We start from the raw sequence: 15288 nt of genomic DNA on the forward strand, positions 1-15288 counted from the left end.
GGCAAACCTACATTTGGCAACCAACGAAAACAACGGTCCACCGGAGACGAGAACCTATCATCGCAAGCACGGGTAGACCAGAGCCAGCCATTTGTTACAGAAAAGCTAAGCTTTGCGACGCTCCCTTCCTCGGATTTAAAACCGATGAGAAGAAAACGGAGGGTCATCATCGCGATGACCGGTGCGACGGGTGCTATCCTAGGGATCAGAATACTCGAGACGCTTCGCCGAATGGATATCGAGACGCATTTGATCATCAGTAAATGGGCAGATGCTACCATTACGTATGAAACTGACTACAAGCTGCGTGCTGTCAAGGACCTAGCCACAAAAACGTATTCCTCACACGATGTGGCGGCTCCAATTTCAAGCGGCTCATTTAAGGTCAACGCCATGATTGTCGTGCCATGCAGCATGAAGACTCTGAGTAGCATCGCCACTGGTTACGGTGACGATCTCATATCTCGAGCTGCAGATGTCACATTCAAGGAGAAGAGACGGCTGATTCTGGTAGCCCGTGAAACCCCTCTCAGCGGTATTCATCTAGAGAATATGATGAAAGTCACTCAGAACGGTGCAATCATATTTCCACCGGTGCCGGCATTTTATACTAGGCCCAAAACAGTGGATGACATAGTCAACCAGACAGTTGGGAGAATTTTGGACCTTCTTGATATCGACACGGGTGACTTTGAAAGATGGAATGGAATGCATAGTGATATGGCGAGAAGTATAGTGGGCATTTGACCTTAAGTTATACCTCCCAGTGCATCTCTGTGTTATTATTTCCCCCTCACGAATAATGTAGGTAAACTGAAAGAATATCATAAATGTAAATCACTGTCGAATCATAAATACACGGTCTGTAGTGGTATGGTAACGGAAGGGTCGGAGCTCCAAAAATACTGATGACTAAGCTCCGAAAGAAGGTTCACGGTCCTATCCAGTACGGAAACCTGCAAATACATATATGATCTAGGATTATCGATACCGCCCCATAAAGCTGGCATGGTACAGATAGGACCGAGTTGTAATGCTCTCTCCCGAGTCTGTCAACCATATTCTGAGGCGAAAGCGCAAGGGTCGCTTCAACCGCCCTTGCTATCCCTGCCGGCAGAGAAAGGTGAAATGCGACACAGCAAGGCCCTGCAAACAATGTGTAGACCGTTCACATGAGGAGCTCTGCTCATATGAGCCAAGTCCAGAATCTAAAGCAAAGAAGCCCTCTTCATCCAGTCACAGTACTTCAACAGTTGGTCACGTTCTATTAAGTGACGGACTGGTCGCTCCCCCAGTCAGATTCCACAACCAAACCACGCCAACAAAAACGTTGGTACAAAGCGAAGATGTTGCAGCATCAGATCCAGGGGTACTCCTGGGGGATCAATCGGTGCCGTCGTTTGTAGCGGAAAATTACTATTCAAGCAATCCCAGTGCTGCCAAGATGAAGGACGCGACTTTGCCAATGCTAGGTCTTCAGTCGCTGGATGACAAATCACTCCCACGATGGAATATAGGAAATGAAGAAGTTGAAAAGCTCTTAGATATTCTACCTGCGAAAGATCAAATTCTGGAGTAAGTGATATGTTCTTTAGAAGTATAAAACATAATGCAGAGCAGAGTGCCTTTTACTAAGACATGAATAGGCTTCTCGCTCGTTATCGTCACGTTGTCCATCCTCTCAATCCATTTCTTGTGGACCTAAATGCTTTTGAGCTAAGGTTATGCACCCATCTGGAAGCGGTATCTAGCCCCACGGAAGGAATTAAGCTTTCTCAACTGTTCGGGCACGACCTCGACTGGGCAGCCCTTTTATTTGCAGTTCTGGCATGTGGTCTGCAAAGTACAAGCACTCAAACATCTGAATCGAAGGCTGCAATCCGCCGTTATGGCATGTATCTATCTAGTTCTTTCTTTTTATGCATGATTCTGACCTTTCAAAAAGTAAGCACTGCATATCAATGCCTTGGTATCACCCAAGGCCTGCTCAAGCCATCGATAAAATGTCTCCAAGCACTCATCATAATTGTTCAAGTCCTACAAAATGAACTTATGACAGAAGCTGCCTGGACTCTTCTCGGCCTCCTTAGCCGTCAGGCTCAATCATTGGGATTACATAATGTCAAGTTTAATTCACAACGAGATGGTGGTAAGGTGCCCTATCATCTAAAGCTATGGTATGTATGATACGAGCAATTATGAAAATAATATGAAAATATCTTACTTTCTTAAAGGTGGACAATCATGTGGCAGGACGCTCTGCTTTGCATGTGTTTTGACAGGGCTCCGGTCACTGCCGTGAAATCATTGGATCCTTTCCACACACTGTTGCCTCGTGATGAACCACTAGACTACCAAGAGGGCATGTATACGCTCACTTATCTTGTTTTAATGGGAAGTGCGCGAAACCACGCTCTGATTTCGATACCTCCAACATATGAGAAAATATTGGCAGATGTCAACGACGTAGAACAGATAAGAACCAGCTTACGGGCTCCGATATCTGCTCGGAAAAACTGCAAATCTATGCAGGATCACATCGAACAGCTCTGCTTTCAATTGCACTCGTCGTTTACCATTGGAACATTGCTGCGCCCTTCTTTAAGTCCCAAAAAGTGGACACATCTTTCGCATAATCAAAGAGATCGATTAGCCTCTATGTGTTTGGGAGCTTACAAGAGCTCCTTGCATGCCTATTTAGATCTTCTAACAACAAGTATAGTAGCCAGGAGATCTCTAGCAATGCTCCATAATGGACTAGCTTCTGCGCTAATCCTTGCTATCACCGGCTATAGCAAGGTTGACCGCGAAGTCGTCGAACTACAAGGGCGCCTATTTCGAACACTATATGACCAACCTGATGCTGACGGCACCGAAAATCGTTTCTGGGGTCCCCACAGACGAGGCCTGTTGGCACTAAAGGAGATGTACGAGCACCAGAGCTCCAGGAATGCAGATCAGCAAAACACGCTTACCGTTCAAACCCAATTTCCATCAAACATACCCGACACCAATCTTCAAGATGCTCAATCTAACTTGCCCCCTATAGTGGGTTCCGAACGTACAGAGGCAGAACTTTTATCGGACTTTTCAAATCTAGATTACTTTTCTCTCGACCCCCAAATGATTGGCGAGATCTCATCATTTCTCCCCGACAACACAAATGAAAATGAAATAATGATTGATGACATTTTCGACGCAGTGCTTTGGGGTGGCTATGGCGGGCAAGAGATGCATGATTCGGAGGGACTGATATGAAAGATCCAGAACCTGTACTACTACTATGAAATAAAGCTCTTTATTCTGATTTATTAGACACGATGGGGAAAATTGACTATATATTCCTACACTGTTCAATCCTGATCTGTATGATTATTGCCACTCATCTCTCCTTCAGCCACCACAGTGGGATGAATAGTGCGCTAATCCTTTTTTGGTAATCTGGTATCGATAACGCAGAAAAAAAAGTCTGGCCGCGGGGTCGCAACAAGCACCACATCAATTTTCTAAATGACACAGCTACTGTCGTTTCAGTGGGATATGACTCTTTCCTTCTCTTTGATGACATGACTATTTCGAGTATCTTTGTTTGGTTTCCTTTATTTCGCCACTATTCTCTTGACTCGGCCTTGAAATTGAACTCAAAGACTCTAGGAGATCACACCTTGCGCTCTTAGAAAAGAGCCAACGGTGAAGATCCAACTCGAAATACCAGGCTAAGTATGGCCTCGGAAACGAAAACACACACACAACCCCCTCAATACAGTACTATATATGACGAAAACAATATCGCGAAGACGAAATATGACCCTATCCGCATCCGCACCACCGATCATTTACTCCAGACCCCCATCGCACAGGCGCTCCTAGTCCAAGACATTAGTGACAATGTCTCCGAGTTTGAACCAGTACTTAAAGGCGAAAAATCCTTCACAGATTGGGTTGCAGAGCGCGTGCGCAAGTTTATTTCTATTTCGATCGAAAAAACAGACGACCAGAGCAAGCGCAATGTCTTGTTATCGCACATTCTGCATACCGGTGTTGCGGCACTATTTTTTTTCCTTCAGTCGAACGTGACAGGTCCTCCATTAGAGTTTGATTCTGCGGCTGTCATTTTAGGAGAGAAAGTTACAAGTGATAGGTCGGTTTTGGATGCTATTAGGACAAAAATGTTAAGGGATTTATCTGTGGATGGAGAGGCCGTGTATCCGCTTACGCCAAATATTGAACTGTTCTGCCTAGCGAAAGCGATTTTGGTTGACTCTGGAGTATTAGTCACTGAAGGTTCGCCCCTTGTCGCAACAACGGCGAGAGCGAGGGTCAATTTCTTGCACCAGAAGATGCTGTCTGAAGTGACAGGAACATTACAAAAAGCAATCTATGATGACCTTGATGTTCTTGCTGCCGACGTGCTAGGAAAAGAGATTGGCTCCTCAGGTGGAGAGAAGGCAGCATTCCTACTCGAAAGGGCTACGATACATACGCATCACGGATTTGATCATAAGGCAAGATTGGATTTAGAACAGGCTGCAGTGGAGAATGGCTTTGAATTTGCGTTGACTGGCAAGCTGGGGAAACGGACTAAATTCCAGGACCGAGATATCAGTCAACTGGTCGTCCTGGCAAAGAGTGCAGATACAACAGATCCAGTACCCACTAAGGTAACCTCTAGAGTGGAAAAGGAAGAACAATCCGGAGTGTCTCAACCTAAAGCACTCGATCTCAATGATGATACTCTTCTTGAAACAATTGCTTTCGCAAAAGAAGGCAACAAACCAGAAAAGATCACTACGGTACAGGATGAATCCTCATTGCCTGCTGCTCTAGTATCAATCGACCCATCAGATCAACCAAAGCTGAATCCGCTTGATTCCTCTTTGCTCCTCGCAATTGCCTCCGCAATCACAAACAATTCCCCCGAACACGGATTGACCCGTGAAGAGACTCAGCCTTATGCCACACGCATCATCGAGGGTGGCAGTTCTAATTGGCAAATATACACACAGGCACTTCTCGTTCGAAGTCGATGTGAAGCATACAAGTCGCGAACAGTGGAGAGAGGCGTGCTGCAAATGCAAGCGCTAGTTGATCAGGTCATTGCTGATACAGCGACCAGCGACTCAGCCGTGGTACGCAGCCACACAGTCACTAATGAACAAGAGAACCAGCCCACAACTTTCTTGCCAAGACCCCAAGAGTCAGAATCTGCAACAGCCGAAGAACGAATGGAATATATTTGGACATTAAACTTTCAGACAAGATGGAATCTTGAAGCAGAATTGGCTCAACGATGGGTTAGCCTCGGTGGACTGAGAACCGCTTTGGACATCTACGAGCGGCTAGAAATGTGGGCAGAAGTAGCGCTCTGCTATGCTGCAACGGAACGAGAAGAGAAAGCTAAAGCCATTGTCCGGCGGCAATTGTATCACCCAACAAACGGAAATAAGCCAGAGGATGAAGAAAATGAGAGATATGAAGGCCCAGAACTCTCTCCCTTACCAGTAGATGCCCCGCGTTTGTTCTGCATCTTGGGAGACGTTAATGAGGATCCGGATATGTACGAACGAGCGTGGGATGTTTCTGGACAACGATATGCACGCGCACAACGTTCTCTAGCTAGGCTCTATCTGAAGTCTCAGCCTCCCATTCTTGACAAAGCTGAGGAAGCGTACAAGAAGAGTTTGAAAATCAACCCATTGAACCACGGGGCATGGTTCGCGCTGGGGTGTGTGCAGCTTAACCGAGAGCAATGGGACGATGCTGTAGAATCCTTTACTCGCACCGTTCAACTCGAGCAGGACGATGCAGAGGCATGGAGTAATCTTGCTGCTGCTTTATTAAATGCCTCCTCGAACAGCGAATCTACTGCGAAAAAGGCGGGAGAAGCCATTTCCTCGGAGCTATTACCAGCTGATATTAAAGCTGAGGACGAGGAAGAATCTGAAATGACCGAAGCCAAAAAACCAGATCCCTACAAGCACACCCGTGATGCCCTCACAGCACTTCATCATTCTGCACGACTTAAACAAACAGATCACCGCATTTGGGACAATATACTCACAGTGGCTTCTTCCTTACCCGCTCCATTAACCCCATACAAAGACATTGTATTCGCCCAACGGAAAGTTGTCGAACTTGTCTCTCCCAAAAAGGGAGAAAAGGCTGTCGACCTAGCTATTCTATCTATGCTAGTAGACCACCTCGTCAACAATTTCGAATACGAGGGCCTTCTCATCCCAGTTGACGGTACAGACCAAAAGATCCTACGTAGCGGCACAGTTCCAGGTCAGATTCTAAGCCTTATCGACAATGCCATCGTTCCTCTAATCACCCACTCGGCTCCCCTCTGGCTTCTGGTTTCTAAGGTAGAATTGTTCCGCAATCAGCCTAGCAAAGCTCTGGCTGCGCAGGAAAAAGCATGGCGTGCAACAGTTTCCACCTGCACGCAACCTGCGTTCCAAATGGGCGATGAAAAGAAGTGGAAGGAGATTGTAAAGGCCACGGAGCGACTCGTCAGAGATGGATATGCAAGGATGGGCGGCATGGCGAAAGAAGGGCAAGGAGAAGACGGCGAGGAGTTGGTTGCTGCTGATTGGAGATTCAAGAGTCGGAGTGCGGTAAGAGGAATACTGGGTAAAGGTAAAGAGTTCTTTGAAGGGACTGATGGGTGGATGCAACTTAAAGAGTTACAGGAAGAGATTACTGGATAAGTATAATTATAGATCATATAGATAGCGATCTTGCGACAATAAATGTCTACGAAATACAACTCAGAGCGCACTGCCGAATCTTTCAAAACTTCTAAAAAATTTTGGACTATAGCAGATGCTAATTAATTATTTAATTCAAGTATGGTCGTTCATATCACGTCTCTTCAAATAGCTTCCTCTTGACCATGCCACAAAAACTTTCAAAGAGCACTTGATCTATCCCCTTTAGCCAACGAATGGTCAACACCACTCTCTCATCAGCAGCAAGTCTCAAATCAACACGAAACCCTAATTCCGCTTTTTCTTTTGAAATATTCTGCCATTCCTCTTCGACACGCATCTCATCGCTATCATTGGAACTCTTTGTGTGTTGCTCTTTCGAGAATTTTCGCCGGGCTTTTCTTGACCACACATCTTCCTTTGCGAATCCAATGCATGACTCATGCGTAGACCATGTATAGAAAAGATATCTAAGTGATGAGAACTCGGCGTCAAGTTTCCTGCCGGCTTCGTTGAGTCTCTTTTCTTTGGGAAGCTCAATGCTATAATGTGATGGGAAAGGGAGTAGATGTTTTGGGAGGGTAGAGAGTCCTCTACTAATATCCTATCACCACAAGTTAGCCGTTGACATATATGAATAAAGTGGGAAAATCGACAAAGGTCACTTACACTTCGTGGCCTCCAGTCCATCCAACTCCAGCCAACAGCCCAACGCTTAGTTCCTTTCCCCTGGACAAACTCTGTAACAGCCCAGTTTGTGACACCGGCTTCAAGGAGCTTCTGCACTATAGTTGATACACTAGACATTTTACCAAGCATGCTTGTATACCAGCGAACTTTTGTCTTTAATGTGACAGACTGCGTAATCATTCTCGTGACAAAGGCGACTTCTCCACCGCTGGTAATCATTTCAATTGCTGCACCTGTACATGCCTAAAGCCCTTGTTAGAAATAATCACCTTCTAAAAAGGATACACTGACTGAAAAAGGAGGTCTTGATTTTGCAGCTGCCGAGTAAAGTAGTTCTTGTTCGGATTCGTAAAAAGGTGGGTTGCACATAGTAAAGTCCAATCTGCAAAGAATCAACCACGTCCCTCATATTTGCTTCCCAATGATAAGGATCAAAAAGATTAATCGATCAAGTCAAAATAAATATAAATAAATCCCCAAAAAGAAAACATACAACAGCTGGGATTCGCTGGTGGTCACCCACCCAACTACTAACCAGCCGGCGTGTGGCTTAAGTACGGCTGAGCGGACGGGAAGCCCTGTTTTCCACACCCTATGGTCGTATGTGATAGATAGTCCACATAACTTGGACTATATACCGCAATCCCAATACAATACACGGCTAAGAGATCAAACAATGATGATTGAGAGAGCCATACCTGTCAACACCAAGCTTGTCAAGTGGAATAAGAAAATCGTCTGGGTTGGTCTTCACTATTTTGATCCGCCTGTCCATGTTATTTTTGGAGACGTTTTGCCGAGATGAGAGTAGGTTCTTATCGTCAATATCTGAAAGCAATTAACTTGAATATCAAATATATATATATATAGCTGGACAAAAGGCTACCTGTGGCGACAAAATTCCACGACGGACGCATGGAACAACCCAGCAGGGGGTAAATACCGCAGCATCCGGTTCCTCTGCTCTCTATCAGCATATGCATATCATCAAAATGTAGAACGTACATATCAAGACCAAGAATCTCTTTACCAGGGTCATATTCATCGTTTCCAACTTCAGACGTCGTGTCGAGGAGATCTTGGAGCCAGAGAATATAGTTCAACCTGTAGACGTTCAGGACAATCTCTCTCCAGATATATGAATGTCATCCGACTGACCTGTTCGGTACCTGTGATCGTTCAGTATAGTATGCATATAGAGACGCCGAACTCGTACCTACTGGTGGGCACAATCTATCATCAGGGAGATCCACATTTAGCTTGAAGTCTCGTTCCAACAAGGTCCTAGTGAGTTGCCTATAATAGTCAGCATCTTTCATCAATCCGTTAAGAACGGATAGTTGGATAGAATAAGCACACCTAACAGCGTCTGGATCACTGAAGTTTAATTGGTCATTTGCTTTAAGACTGCTTATTGTCAACTTTTCCGTTGGTGTGATCCCGCCCAAGGCGCCGTCTAAAATAATAACCCTACCGTTTCGCAAATTCCGGCGACAGCAGCGCCAAGGCTCTAAAATCGATCTCTTGTCGATAGATATTCCTAGACGAGTTCATCCTACCGCTTAGCGTAGCATGAACGCGTGTCGCTAGAACTAGGCCTCTTGGTTGTTTGGATCGAATCAACAGGGGCTGCTGTCCAGTTGCGAATGGGCGACTCGTGATAGAATGCCAAGCTGGGCAAGACACACATGGCACTGATCGGCCGAATAGCAAGATCGAGAATCGAGATGGCAGTGATAATTGATAATATTGATAATATTAAATTAATCGATTTGATCGATCGGCCGCAGAACTGGAGAACGCCAAGATCGACCATGATGTCATGAGGGGCTCAGCAAACAACGAGTCAGCCAACTCTTTGCTTGCTACGTCAAGACTGGTCCTGCTTATTATCCCAGACGCGTTTCGTTTTTGAATATTGCCGTTCGCTTGTATTTGGGTACTTTCGCGTCGCTCCCTCGATCATTCAAATCTCGTTTCTACAGATGCCCATCACCATTGGCTCGTCTGACACCATCTATCGCTCGCTCCACCAATCACTATGGACCATCTAAAGGAAAAGTTCCATAGTATTTATTGTCCCAATCCTGTTGAGTAGAGACTAGAAATTCTAAACCTCTATAGATGCCAATCTCCACGATGTAAAGGTCAAAGCAACCCATTTAAAAAATAAAGTCGGCAAGCTAGAGAACCTGTTCAACCCAAACCATCGTCATGACGAGGCCCACGAGCAGGAAACGGACCGCAAGCGCACTGCCATTTCTGAATCGCACAGGTTTGGCTCCTTTGCGCCTGAGCGGGACAGGAATTGCGTGAAATGGTATGTCGACGCTTCCGACTACTTCTGGGCCGTTTCTGAAGCCCTTGATCGCGCCCAGGAGACCATCTACATTGCCGATTGGTGGCTGTCCCCAGAGTTGTTCATGCGGCGACCACCGTATTTTAATCAGGAATGGAGATTGGATCAGATTCTAAAACGACGTGCCGAGGCTGGCGTGAAGATTTATGTTATTGTGTACAAAGAAGTAGGCACCATTTGGGTGTGGATGTAGTAAGGAGCAATGCTAATAAACCTGCGATTATTACACAGGTCGAGCAAGCGATTACCTGCAATTCCGCACATACCAAGCATGCCTTACGAGACCTATGTCCAGAGGGTACAAAAGGTGCTGGGAACATCCATGTTCTTCGGCATCCAGACCACAACATGTTTGAAAACATGGGCGATATGACTTTCTACTGGGTGAGCCACCTATAATCCTTAAAACTAGCTCGGTACACCGTTTTGTTCATCGCTTTATAGGCCCACCATGAAAAATTCATTGTCATAGATTACGCTATGGCGTTCATTGGGGGTATTGATCTCTGCTTTGGCAGATGGGACAATCATCAACATCCACTTGCCGACGTCCACCCCGCTGGCGTCCAGAACGAGATATTCCCTGGCCAGGACTTCAATAACAACCGTATTATGGATTTCCAAAGCGTCGCAGACTGGCAGAACAACGAGCTCAACAAAACTGATTACGGACGTATGCCCTGGCACGATGTTGCAATGGGCTTGATCGGTGACTGTGTCTACGATATCGCTGAGCACTTTGTCTTGCGATGGAATTGCGTGAAGCGAGACAAGTACAAACGTAATGATAAGGTTGACTGGTTGGTACTCGAAGGCCGTACAGGAGATGACGAGAGTCTAGTAGGCGTACAACGGCCAAAGTATCCTTGCGGGGAGTATATTCAGCATCCATTGACGCCATTGAGCACAAAACCCCGTGGAGATCAGGGGACCGTCCATGCTCAGATTGTCAGAAGTAGCGGAGACTGGTCTTCTGGTATTTTAACCGAGCATAGTATTCAGAATGCCTATTCGGAGATCATTCGGAACGCTCAGTATTATGTTTATATCGAAAACCAATTCTTTGGTGAGTTATGAATCTAAAGCAACACAAAATAATGTCTTCTGACCAAAAAAGTTACTGCGACCGGTGATAAGCAAAATCCAGTGGAAAATACAATCGGCCGTGCCATTGTTGATGCAGTGGTTCGCGCTGGCAAAGAGGGTCGAAAGTTTAGAGTGATCATAATCATCCCAGCAATCCCTGGATTTGCAGGAGATCTTCGTCAGAACGCTGCAGCGGGTACTCGTGCGATTATGGATTACCAGTACAAGTCAATCCTGCGAGGCGAAAATTCCATTTTTGGACAGATCAAAGCACAGGGCGTGGATCCGACAGGTAATTCATAGAGAAAGTGTCTGGAAGCGCATTACGCTGACCTAAGCAGAGCATATTTTCTTCTTCAATCTTCGTTCATACGACCGCATCAACAAAACTGAGAAATTAGTAGAGCAAGAAGAAAAGTCAGGTGTCCGATACCAAGATATACAACGCGCCGAGGCGGAGGAGATTATGAGTGAAAGTGTTCATCCGAGTATTGGAAAGGAGGGGGACAAAAAAGAGAAAGATTATTCTAACGAAAGTTCCGATCCAGCAAAGGTAGAGAAAAGGGTTGATCAGTTGCGGAGATTTGAAGAGCAACGTGAGAGCACCTACGATGGAGATATGAAAGTCAAGAGCAGGGACTCAATTGCAAGAGATGCTATGCTTAATGAGCCCAAGGTCAGCGAGGAGAAGTGGGAAAGCGCCGATCCAGAAAAAGAGAAAGAAAATTTCATCCAGGAAGAGCTATATGTCCATGGAAAGATCTGCATTGTTGATGATCGAATCGTCATATGCGGAAGTGCCAACATCAACGACCGGGTGAGTTCCATTTCTCTATAACATTTTGTTCTCAGCCCGCTAATGAAAAAAAGTCCCAACTCGGCGACCGCGATAGCGAACTGGCCATTGTCCTCGAAGATACCGATATGATTGACAGCACCATGAACGGCCAACCATACCGCGCTGCACGTCTCGCAACAAATCTCCGCCGCCACCTTTGGCGTGAACATCTCGGCCTACTCTTGCCTCAAGAATTTGACGCAACTCACAATCCCAACGCACAGCCCCCTGGCGACTGTCCCAACAATGACGAGGAGAGCCCCGAACATGAAGTCGTCCGCGATCCACTGGACGAAGAGCTATGGGAAACATGGAAAAAGCAAGCTACAAATAACACAGATGTGTTCAGATTTTTATTCCGCGCAGACCCTGATGACAACATCAAAACCTTTGAGCAGTATGACGAATTTGCTCCGAGAAAGACTGTTAAACAGGGACATCTCCACGACCCCTTCTTGCCTGTGAGCCTGGTTCGCGAGAGCCTTGATAAGATCAAGGGACATTTAGTTTGGATGCCCATGGATTTCCTGAAGGATGCAGAGATGGCAGAGCCTGGTCTGTCCGTCAACCAAATTACTGTGGTAAGTAGTTCTTTTACCTAAACAAGGGTCTTGTAACTGATACTCTTGCAGAGTGTTTATACTTAGCGGGATGGGATTATTGGTGCAAATAATGTGGCGTAAGTTACTGTTTAAACACAGTCTTCTGTATTTATTTATTAATTAATGCACCAAATATGTGAGACTCTATTATTTATCTGGTGGGAAGTAATTTGTTCAGAGATTGTTATATGTATGTGAAGTGTTTGGGGTGCTCGGGCACGCCGCTGCAAGGTTACGCCTGTCCCGCGCCACATCAGCGATAGTCCAATGGGACCTAATTATTAGTCATTATGTTGTTGGGTACAGTTGGGTCAGGCGAGGCTTAAGTACATGTAGTTGGTACTGTCCAATGGGATACTTCTCAGAGATAGGGAGGCTGATAAACTGTGTCCATGAGGGCCTGAAGGAGGCTTTGAAATAAACTTAGCCCCCCCTCATAAGCCTCATTTTCCTTCCTTGTTTCTTAGATTCGGATTTGCAAGTGTTTCGTTATTGCAAGTGTTTCGTTACTTTGAGGCTTCAAGAAAAAGCGATTTATCAACATATTGATGCGTTCTTTTGAGCCCCAGTATGGGATTCTCGTCCTTTGCCTGGTAGCTGCGACCGTGCTTGCCAGCGTAGACCCGACCTATGACCCTTCGTATAACTTTCGCCCACAGAATGTTACTGGGTTGGTTGGAATCTATGACTGGATTGGATCGTATGTCTAATATCCCAGCGAGTTTTATAGTCTCATATCTAAGGAAAGTTTACAAATCTAGGTACTACAACGCAACCACGACAGTCGAATACACACCTCTGATTGGATCAACAGTCAATTTTTCTGTATGTCCCAACTTGCAGAATCAGACGTTCGGCTTTCAGTATAGCTCTGTCCTTGCCATCACCCAGCCAGGGAAAAACGATCATACCCATAATCCAGTCAGTCTGGTGCTGGGTTTTTGGTCATCGGGTTTCAATTTTTCGACAATACCGATCGATTACGCCTGGACTTATGAGCCACCAAATGGGGGCATAATATGTTCATCTAAGTAAGTTTTCAACCTACCGAATCCAGAATCGGCCTGTGTTACTAATTGATCAGCCCCGAATACATGTACAGGGGGACTGAAAACTCAACTATAACTGAGCCGTACTTCAACCTCAGCTTAGCAGAAACCAAGAGCGCCCCGTATAACCTCTCAAGTATCTTAAATAGTACGGATGGACAGACCCTCTATTCAAACCTAACTTCCTGCGACACTTCTATGCTCAGAAACGAGTGGGAAGTCGTTATTATTACTGATGAATGGTGGAATAACGTGGGCTGGGATTGGACCTATCCGGTTCTCAACCTCCAGTTTGATAATAGCACTGCAAATCTTACTCTAGATGGGTATTTCATAGCCTACCCATATGTGTTAACCAATGTCTCACTTTCCAACACAACTCGGGAGATTGATGAAGCCTATGCTGTTCAAGGAAAGTTCAAAATTCGCTTTTCCGGTGTTGTTGATAATTATCATTCTGATGTGTTGGTGGAGGATAGCCCGACTCCTGAGTGGTTGAGAAGCGTGGGTTTCAACAATAATTCTCTTAATATTGGATACAATAAAGCGTCAAGAAGTTATGGAGATCACAAATTGCCAGGTGTTGCCGGTGTCGTATTGCTTGTCGTTTTTGTCATGTATATTTAGAAAATAGATCAATTGATGCTATTCCAGATATGGTTAATTCTATTATTCGACTGCTATTTCCGGAAGCGTGGGCTTCCTGGGATGATTATGCTGTTCCTGGAGGTACATTTAGAGAGAACTGTTTTAGTGAGCCTGAGAGCTCGAGACTACATCCATCTCATCACAAAGCCCAGTATACCTGGAAGGCAGAGCAAGCTGAACTACCATTTTATGGGAAAGAGTCAGTCGAAGAGTAAATATATTTTTATTTTACTGTCAAATTAACAGCTCATTGATCAGATAGTGTATTCAAACATTGATCACAAGGTGCGGGTATGAATGATAACGAGCACTTTTTATACTAACCTTTTTGAATATTGCTGCAGTATTCAAAAAGTTCAGCACCAGGGTTCCAAGATATCAGCACTTGCGCAGGCTATAGATCTCCTAAAACCCGTACTTTCAGGATGGATCATCAACATAAAACTATGACCTAGGGGAAACGCACACATATGGAATATTGACATTGCCAGCAAAAGCTCTCAACAGGCGCGTGATCAATGTGTAATGAGTTTTGAATTCAAACACAGGTCCTTCGTCATGCGGGTCTTTCAAAAGAGGTTGGATGCTATATCGCCGCATTGCGTCATCGCTAAATGGAACCCAGCATTGTCTGGTATTGGGCTGTTCTTGTCCATGTAAAGTATAGAGTCGAGCGAGCTGTTTATACGCCAGGAAACAGTCGTAGTCCCCATCAATTTCCCCGTTTCTGTGCATTGTAATATGCAGATGTTCCAACTCCTTGAGAAAGATATCCCATGGAACTTTGCTCGAGTAATCATTGGAATAGGAGGTAAACGCGAGGACGTGTATTTGAGTTTTTCGATTTAATGCTGAGTCTTCGTTTGAACGAATGGATACGCGAGTAAGGCCAAAGTCGTTGTTTATGCATTCGATTGTTCCGTAGTCAATTGTCAAGTCTCTTGCGTTTGGCGTGAGATTTTCATCTAGCATGTATAACCATAGATGAAAAGCATGAACGTCGCGAGTCCCCTTGAAAAGGAGATCATAGAGACTTTGGATCAATACTGGTGAGTTCTTCCACTACTAACTTGTTAAATGAGGATATGTGCAGTAACGAGAATCGAAGTTGACATGCCTCCTTTTTAATGACGTCTTCAGCTGTAGGACTCAGACAAGCCTGGTTTACATCATTATTCAGGCCACCCAACGCGTGAGTTGTTTCGAATGGGCCAAAAACATCCATAGCAACATCCATCGTTGCGAATGCCTTCGATCGTGCTGGGAGAAGAAGGAAGTACGAAAATCGACTGGAAACCAGGATATT

General features: G+C 45.2%; 7 protein-coding genes across 7 annotated transcripts; 5 read left to right on the forward strand and 2 right to left on the reverse strand.

Annotated features, from left to right (window-relative positions):
* Positions 1-179: 179 nt before the first annotated feature.
* On the forward strand, positions 180-819 carry BGW36DRAFT_368433 (phenylacrylic acid decarboxylase). The gene has a single exon (XM_046214993.1). It carries the CDS (start codon positions 232-234, stop codon positions 745-747), a length of 516 nt encoding a protein of 171 aa, XP_046078562.1. The 5' UTR covers positions 180-231; the 3' UTR covers positions 748-819.
* A 28-nt stretch (positions 820-847) lies between these two features.
* Positions 848-3339, forward strand: BGW36DRAFT_368435 (uncharacterized protein). Its single transcript, XM_046214994.1, has 4 exons — positions 848-1575; positions 1647-1891; positions 1946-2177; positions 2235-3339. Exons 1-4 carry the CDS (start codon positions 1034-1036, stop codon positions 3256-3258), a joined length of 2043 nt encoding a protein of 680 aa, XP_046078563.1. The 5' UTR covers positions 848-1033; the 3' UTR covers positions 3259-3339.
* Positions 3340-3507: 168 nt separating this feature from the next.
* Positions 3508-6812, forward strand: BGW36DRAFT_368437 (TPR domain protein). The gene has a single exon (XM_046214995.1). It carries the CDS (start codon positions 3723-3725, stop codon positions 6708-6710), a length of 2988 nt encoding a protein of 995 aa, XP_046078564.1. The 5' UTR covers positions 3508-3722; the 3' UTR covers positions 6711-6812.
* Positions 6813-6864: 52 nt separating this feature from the next.
* Positions 6865-9216, reverse strand: BGW36DRAFT_422472 (DUF890 domain protein; the record flags this gene model as incomplete). The annotated part of the gene is made up of 10 exons (XM_046219698.1): positions 6865-7314; positions 7380-7643; positions 7692-7782; positions 8099-8228; positions 8287-8360; positions 8406-8504; positions 8559-8569; positions 8621-8696; positions 8760-8807; positions 8960-9216. The coding sequence occupies 10 exons, from the start codon at positions 9214-9216 to the stop codon at positions 6865-6867; spliced, it is 1500 nt and encodes a 499-aa protein (XP_046078565.1).
* Positions 9217-9441: 225 nt separating this feature from the next.
* Positions 9442-12285, forward strand: BGW36DRAFT_286417 (putative phospholipase PldA; the record flags this gene model as incomplete). The annotated part of the gene is made up of 7 exons (XM_046210415.1): positions 9442-9469; positions 9525-9925; positions 9991-10143; positions 10204-10825; positions 10877-11137; positions 11184-11662; positions 11716-12285. The coding sequence occupies 7 exons, from the start codon at positions 9442-9444 to the stop codon at positions 12283-12285; spliced, it is 2514 nt and encodes an 837-aa protein (XP_046078566.1).
* A 548-nt stretch (positions 12286-12833) lies between these two features.
* BGW36DRAFT_354333 (uncharacterized protein) lies at positions 12834-14197 on the forward strand (the record flags this gene model as incomplete). The annotated part of the gene is made up of 5 exons (XM_046213514.1): positions 12834-12985; positions 13047-13110; positions 13150-13316; positions 13370-13914; positions 13962-14197. 5 exons carry the CDS (start codon positions 12834-12836, stop codon positions 14195-14197), a joined length of 1164 nt encoding a protein of 387 aa, XP_046078567.1.
* Positions 14198-14426: 229 nt separating this feature from the next.
* Positions 14427-15219, reverse strand: BGW36DRAFT_422474 (uncharacterized protein; the record flags this gene model as incomplete). The annotated part of the gene is made up of 2 exons (XM_046219699.1): positions 14427-15044; positions 15115-15219. 2 exons carry the CDS (start codon positions 15217-15219, stop codon positions 14427-14429), a joined length of 723 nt encoding a protein of 240 aa, XP_046078568.1.
* Between the last annotated feature and the right edge of the window lie 69 nt (positions 15220-15288).

This window comes from Talaromyces proteolyticus, assembly GCF_021365285.1.
Source record: "Talaromyces proteolyticus strain PMI_201 chromosome Unknown BGW36scaffold_1, whole genome shotgun sequence".
In the NCBI taxonomy this organism is placed as follows: domain Eukaryota; kingdom Fungi; phylum Ascomycota; class Eurotiomycetes; order Eurotiales; family Trichocomaceae; genus Talaromyces; species Talaromyces proteolyticus.

Coding starts and splice junctions, on each gene's coding strand:
- BGW36DRAFT_368433 (XM_046214993.1), top strand. CDS start 232: ATGGATATCGAGACGCATTTGATCATCAGTAAATGGGCAGATGCTACC.
- BGW36DRAFT_368435 (XM_046214994.1), top strand. CDS start 1,034: ATGCTCTCTCCCGAGTCTGTCAACCATATTCTGAGGCGAAAGCGCAAG. Junction 1,576..1,646: donor GCGAAAGATCAAATTCTGGA/GTAAGTGATATG, acceptor AGACATGAATAG/GCTTCTCGCTCGTTATCGTC. Junction 2,178..2,234: donor CCCTATCATCTAAAGCTATG/GTATGTATGATA, acceptor ACTTTCTTAAAG/GTGGACAATCATGTGGCAGG.
- BGW36DRAFT_368437 (XM_046214995.1), top strand. CDS start 3,723: ATGGCCTCGGAAACGAAAACACACACACAACCCCCTCAATACAGTACT.